The sequence below is a fragment of the Saccostrea cucullata genome, unplaced genomic scaffold (genome assembly GCF_032062105.1).
Source record: "Saccostrea cucullata isolate Sc308-1 unplaced genomic scaffold, CSIRO_AGI_Scuc_v1 ctg2122, whole genome shotgun sequence".
Classification (NCBI taxonomy): Eukaryota; Metazoa; Mollusca; class Bivalvia; order Ostreida; family Ostreidae; genus Saccostrea; species Saccostrea cuccullata.
Genome location: NW_026920730.1, coordinates 56,398 through 63,824, shown reverse-complemented (window position 1 = coordinate 63,824; position 7,427 = coordinate 56,398). Strand labels below are relative to the sequence as shown.

Sequence of the window (7,427 nt, the reverse complement as noted above, 5' to 3'; positions counted from 1 at the left end):
ACATAGCCTTACATATAAACTTCTTAAATTTCTAGAACTCTTACGAGTTTTTCTTTAAAGGTTTTAACAAAATGAGTGATAGTAATCAAAGAAAATAGATTAACCAAGATAAGAAATAAAATGACTATTAATTAGTAAAATATTTATGACAATACATTGTAATATATAATATATTAAACTTTGAAATTCATATAAAATTGAAGAAATATTTACTTTGTACAATACATGTATTTGTGTCTAAATCAATATTAATAAAATCAAATTCTCTGGCACACAAGAAAATATTATGAGGAAATACAAAACTAATATGTATCTACAATGATTCTGATTTTTTTTATCCCCTAAAAAAATAATTTAAAAGAAAATAAATTAAGTTTTATAAAGTACTCCCTGACATTATAATAATTCACAACACAACATATCAAATGCACTTTTTGTAAAGAAAAAAATCACACTTAAAAAGTTAAACTTAAAAATCAAGATATTTGTTTCTAACTTAAGTGATCTACAAATGCTGGGCACAATCATTTTATAAATTTAACGCACTAAATCTAAAAGTAAATATATACATATCGACAAATAAGAAACAAGAAATTGTTAAACGCAGATTGCATTGTAAAGCACTTGGTAAGCACGATTTATACGAAATAAAAGAATAAATTTTCTCCCGGAAGTGGAAACTCTTTAGAAAGAGGTCTGCTTTGAGTCGTTAAGCAGCCGCCGGTAGGTGGTGTAAATCTTCTCAAAATTGTCATTTTCCAATCCACCCAACTCTCTGAAAAAGATATAAAATTGATGATGATATCACGCATAGATAAACTGATTTAATTGCTCAAAAGAAGTATGAGAGAAAAAAAATAATGCAAATGAAATATTTCAATAGCATTTGTTTAAATTTATTCTTTTAAAATCAGTATGTCTGTTATACTGCATTAAAACGTATAGTTTAATACATTTCGGATTATCATAAAATATCTGACTGTGTATATTATTCAATTATTCTAAAACGTAAACTTTATTGAGAGACATGGCTAGAAGTTTGATCAGGAATAAATAAAGAATATAAAGACTGGGTATATTTTTGAATATCTCTTTTATTTTACATAACATCAAGTCCATTACATAATATCCAAGTAGAATATATTGTTTTAGAAGAATTTTGTAAAAGTACGTTTATACTTACTGTCGGAATTCTCTTTCCATGATGTACTCTTGTTCCGGAAGTTGTGATGCGGCCGTGGTGATGTTGATTTGCCGAGTGCGCTCAATTTCGATTCCTCCGCCCATGGATCCCATACCTTCCGCGTATCCGTCACCCCGGTAGGCGGCGTTACTGTAGCCTACAGAACCGGTTCCGGACTGATAACCGGCATCTGCGTTCATCATATTCTCGTGCCGCAGGAGATTCTCGTGACGTAGGGCCTCCAGCTCGTAGTTCCGGACATCCTGCCCCTCCCACCCGCTCTCCAGTTCACGCAACTTGGAATCAATCTGGTCGTTAGGGACGCTGTGTACGAAAATACATATGTAAGTTCCATATAAACCATATAAAGCAAAAATAGTCTTAAATGAAAATTTATATCCCCAAACAACAAACACAATACCACAAAAAAAATTGTTGCTTAAAATATAAGACCTGATTTGCTAATTTAAATGTATGTTTCTTTTAATCTTTATTAATAATTCATTATATATGTTAATATTTTTATCCGCAAATCCCCTACAAGGTTACAAATTTACTTACCCTCTAAGAGATTCCAACCACGCTCGCGGAAGCTTCATGTCCCTGCAACAAACGTTACAAATGGATCAATAAATATCATATTTCGCTTATTTGAAAGCCTATAAATAAGGCGAAAAACAAGATATGTATGAAACGAATGTTAGTAAATTGAAATTGATATTTAGGATTTAAATGTATTTACACTTCGTTTTATTTTCAATGGACATTGTTTTTGGAGCAAAAAAAAAGTCAAATGAACAAATTAAAAAAAGAAACAATAACTCAAGTACCTGATAAAAGTTTCATTACATGTATGACTCAGCGTCATCTCTATTTAGCCCCAAAGCTGTAATATTTATTCAGCCTACATATGGACGCATTGTGCCAAATTTGCTTTTTTTTTTACTTAAAGGTACTAACACACGCATATCAAATGTTACAAATGTTGGAACACGGTCAAATTGTTTTATAATATGATTTACGTAATGCTGGTGGCACAAATTCACATAGATTTGACTGCATCAGCTATAAGAACATGTTAACCATACTAATACATGTTACAAAAACATTTTTAAAAAATTTTTTGGTACATCTACCTCAATCATCTTTTCATTGAATACATGTACTTTGTTTAAAATACAAAACGAACATTTTTTACAAAGACCCTTGATCTACACTTACAAAAAATAGATTTATTTTATTTTCATTTTTTTAAAAATAATAATTTCTAAAAACTTTCTGGCAAAACTTTTCAACCAGTTCAATATCTCGTACTTTAATTTTTCAAACTCACTTTCGATTTGTTAATCATCTTAATTAGTCATGATTGTGTTTTATAAACATCATTTTCTATTATTGACAAATACTCACACTTCGTACAGATTGTCGTAGTCGTATTTATCCAGTTTGTCCCATTCCTTATTAAAGGTCCGGAAACTGTGAACCGAATCCACATCCGTACTCCTATGACTAGAAAATAAAGAAAGATAAATCAATTTTTCAAAGGTTTAACACAATGTACATGTAGAGGAATATGCTTACACTTCACGACTTTGAAAAAATTGTACATGTACTTGTAATTGGGAAAAATAATTATACCACATGTATATGATTGAGGAAATTTTGGTATGAATGTCGGAAGGGTCAAATGAGTACATTTATTTCACTTACAAAATATATTTTCTCAATTCAAATCTAAAAAATTATTCTTTAGATCCACATTATTATCTTTCATTAATATTCAATAGTTTTATCCCAACCCTTGTAATATTGACAAAAATGTACATGTAGCAAAATATAAAGTTATTTAATTCTATCAGCTTCTATTTCACCACATTGAAGAAAACGAATAAAGTATACATTGTGTAAAAGTAAGTACATATACTTTGCTTCCTTTTCTTACTTATGCACACGTGACTAAGAGCTAAACTACATTGTAGATCTTATTTCGAGTTTTTATTTCATTGTCATCTCGCAGAGGTGAACACAATGCTGGACTATTTATTGACTGTTTGTTAGCAAATGTTTTACCTGATGGTCTCCATTTCTTTGACTTTAGCCGCTCCGATAGCACCAGCTGTCCTCTTGCTCTTACCCCCGGCTGCTCCTCCGCCGCAACATGGGCAACACGGAAGTGGGCAAAGGCAGCAAAGAATGGGCAAGGCAAGAAACAGGAAGGTAGCAAGCCCGGTCAAAATTCCCGCCAAAATGGCTGTGTCGTCATGACTTAATCCACCAATCGCAGGAGCCGTGGCTTGCACAACAGGGACTGTGTCGATTTTGTCAACAGTGGCTAGACAATGGAGAAGAAAATAATAAAAATTTTGATAAAACTTCTCTTGTGTTGCCGTATGCCTTTAAATAGTAAAAGATTTTTTTTACTTACCAAAGCCCCCACTGCAAACACAAGACGGATCAGCCATAAGGTCAGCATAGTTGTCAAACAGGTCCGCTAAAATCGAGAAAATGAATGACAGAAAATGAAATTATAAAATTTATACTGTTATTTATACTGTAAATCACTTATTATTGGCAATGACTTTATTTTCGCGTATTTACGCGAAAAGATGTGCTCACGAAAATTTAATTATCGCATATATTAGCATTCCTTTAAGATTGTACAGAGCAATAACCACAATTCGTGAAAATTTTGTCTCGCTTATTAAAAGTCAATGGCTATCTCGCGAAAATAAGGTTTTACGAAAATTTAGTGATCTACATTATATGGATTCAAATCACTCTGATTGTCTAATGTATGATTATTGATTGCGTTATTTTTCTCTCTTATGCATACAAAGGATTATGCGATAATAAATAAACATGAATATCAAGACACATGTGCGTGTTGTTTACTAATTTTCAATCTAAATTTAAAAAGGAATTTACGATAAATAAATTTGCCATGTAATTTTTTTCAACTTTAGATTGAAAATCAATAAACGACATTTGTATTACTTCCTTTCGATTATGGAGTTACTAATTTTGTGAAAAGACAATGGGTATAAGTAAAATTTATTTCCATTTTTAGATGACTTTATATTGTGGACATTGCCAAAATTGATGTCTGCCAAATCATAAGGCTGGGGACATTCCTTATTATACACTGAAAACATTATGTCAGATTATTTTTAATTTCAGAGTTAGGCGTAAAAGTCTAAAATTAAATCTAAGTTCTTATGGGAACAAACATGTACCATAAACAAAAATTCGATTGATTTATATTTTTGACTGATTCTGAATGGATATGACATTAATAACTCTCCAAAATATAAGGATAGTGTACGTTTTCTCTGGTCTTTAGATAAGCTACTTTGTATCGTTTCTTATAATTCTTAATCGTAATCTATACAAAATTTTGCACTTGTTTTTGAAATTGTGACAATTTTTTTCAAAATTCTCCTACTTAACCCAGAAAATACCATAAGATTCACCTCCTGCACATGAGTTACATATTTGTATATTAATCAATTAGTTGTATATATAAATATGTAGATGATATAGCTGATTTTTAAAAACGTTTGTGGTATTTATCCTGTACTTTGATTAACAGTACACGTTGTACCTTATAAAGTCTTAAAACCAGAACGAAATGTGTTAAAATTAGGCCTATCTGATTTTGTTACCCCATCATTTTAATACACATTCTTCTTGCTTTTCTATCAATATTGTAATCCAATAGTACTTGAACCTGTATATTTCAAAGGATTTTTTAAATGAGCCTAAAAGATGGACTTAATCTACATGTTTGCCCGTCTCCAATAACGCACTTTAAACCCTGAATCGGGTCGAACTTCCTATAAAATATATATCTATCTAAACCATCTAAATATAATTTTTGTAGTTTATTGTAAAATGAAAATATTTTTTGTGAAATGGACTCTTTACAGAGAATTTCTAGTATGTCATTTTCAATACACAAATTCTATGTCACTTTTCAGAATACAAGTTAAAAAGCCAGCGAGAACTATGTTAACCATACTATAGAGGAGTATAATATACTTTTGGATAATCCAGTCTTAAACATGTACTGTATTTTGGACAACTCTCTCTTAAATTGCAGATATATTCCAACATTTGTACATATGCAAAAATAACTAGCCATTAATTAATTCATCAGACATTTTTTACAGGTTGACAATAAACGGAATCTTATAACACAAAGCCAAGTATCACAGTTAACAGTGCACATTCTTTTTTATATAAAACAATGGCCTGGGGTTGAGAAACAAAGGACCGTCAAAACAGATGTGTATCACCGTATAATGGTCCGGCCCGGGGGTGAAAGGCAGGCCAGCGATAGAGACAGGATTGGGAACGGGCAGGGGCAATGTCACTGATATTTAATTAATTCAATTTACCTGGAAGGACATGTGCTTGTTAACGAATATCTTCGCTAACTTTATGCACGATATTACATTTCCTTCAACGGTTATTTTGCTCATAAAACTTTTTTTATGATCACAGAAGCTACATGCACGTTTTTCCAAATTGATGGGAAATATACAAGATGTTAAAATGGAGTTTGTATTGAAAGACAACTACTAGTAATTGAAAACCCACTTTTTTGTCTTGCTTTGATTAATGAGTAGAAATACACACAGTTCATGCAATAAGGACAAAAGATTCTTTTTAATATAAAAATAATTATTGCTTTACATTCCACTTTCGGATTTATGAATAATATATAAAATTTTTAGTGGTATTGTTTCCAAGAATCGACCAAAAAAAAATGATGTTTTTATATATGTTTTAAGTTAACGTGCCCTTATATACGTTGTAGAAAAAAAATTAAAAAGGTTATCTTATTTTGTAATAAATTGGAATTATTACTAAAGTCATTTTTCAATTGACATTAAAACTTTTGAAAGTTGTTGATGTTTTCTTTTCTCGCCCATTTTACCAATTAATTCGTCCAAAATATCCCAGTAGTTTAATTTCTTATCAGTAACTTGGTATGAACGTATTACATTAAAATATTAGATATGAACATAACGAAAGTTTATCTTTTAAATTTATAAGAAAAATTATAAAATAAAAATGTGATTAAAATGAATTCTTATAATTATATTCTTTTTAAATTTGAATCAAAAGAAGAAACAATAGAGATACTTACAGACGAGAAAACTTTTTGATCCGTCAAAATTCATCTCGGAGATTTTAAAACTGTGATCTTTTACTTTACATCGAAATTTGTGTTAAGTCCTCAAACGTAGTTTTGTGTCAGCTGACGAAACATTGTTTTATTGCAATATACAGACATCAAGAAATTCAGGGGCACCCGAAAGGGTTATATAAAAAAGAGAAAGAGCAATGAGAATAAAAATTTCATTTAAAATTGTTATCTAATTTAAGCAATTACAACAGACGTTATTTTTCTTATAGAAAAAAAAATTACAATAATTAACCAGATATAATTTTCATACATGAAATATCAGTAAATATTTTATAGATAACTTTTAAAAATACACCTCTGCGCATGCCTCAGGCGAAATCGCGTTGATGTCTCATACCGCGTGACTTCATGATAATTTTATCCACTTCAGATACAGTGTAGAACAAAACCCACCTTGCCCACCGGACAAAAACATTTGATGCTCGTTACACATAAATTGGACATCCTTTACCTGAGGATTAAGACCTTGCTCTTACTAAATCTGCTAGAAGTTAATTATAATGATTTTCTTTTGTTTCCGCTATAATGGGTCTGGATAATGCTTACGCTAGCCTAGATTTTTTTGTGGAAAAATTTCAGGTTTTTTATTTAAGACACAGTAAAACATAAGTTAAACTTATATCTATTTTTTTAGATTAATAAATAATTCTGTTTTCCATAAGTCAGTGTTTTTTTAATTTAAATAAAAGTATTGATTTTATGATCTATTTTCTATAATCATTTCTGAGAATTCGATCCGTTATACTTTGATAATCTTCTTGTACATGTTCTGTAACATCTTACATAATATCGCGTTTCCACTTGAGCAAAATAAAATACAAGTTCCTCAACTCGTATTAGTTTAATACATTGTAACAAGCTTTATAGTGCAATTTTAATAAACTGTAACATGAGTATTTTGTTAAATTGATCTGGCCGAATTTCGTCTATGTTCTCAAGGGTAAAATTCCTATTAATGAGGTCCACATAAACAAAATCTGTTTGTCGATGTTTGACCCCCGACTGACACCTTTTTAAGATTATCAGTATTGA

The 7,427-nt window shown here is 30.5% G+C and overlaps 1 protein-coding gene across 1 annotated transcript; it reads right to left on the bottom strand.

Moving 5' to 3' along the window:
* Nucleotides 1–473: 473 nt before the first annotated feature.
* Nucleotides 474–6,427, bottom strand: LOC134256520 (uncharacterized). The gene is made up of 7 exons (XM_062739178.1): nucleotides 6,336–6,427; nucleotides 3,609–3,674; nucleotides 3,254–3,515; nucleotides 2,594–2,692; nucleotides 1,745–1,786; nucleotides 1,184–1,507; nucleotides 474–775 (listed from the first exon to the last, which is right to left on the bottom strand). Exons 1-7 carry the CDS (start codon nucleotides 6,367–6,369, stop codon nucleotides 685–687), a joined length of 918 nt encoding a protein of 305 aa, XP_062595162.1. The 5' UTR covers nucleotides 6,370–6,427; the 3' UTR covers nucleotides 474–684.
* Between the last annotated feature and the right edge of the window lie 1,000 nt (nucleotides 6,428–7,427).

Coding starts and splice junctions, on each gene's coding strand:
- LOC134256520 (XM_062739178.1), bottom strand. CDS start 6,369: ATGAATTTTGACGGATCAAAAAGTTTTCTCGTCT. Junction 3,516..3,608: donor TGTTTGCAGTGGGGGCTTTG/GTAAGTAAAAAA, acceptor TCCATTGTCTAG/CCACTGTTGACAAAATCGAC. Junction 1,508..1,744: donor TGGTTGGAATCTCTTAGAGG/GTAAGTAAATTT, acceptor TTTCGTACACAG/CGTCCCTAACGACCAGATTG.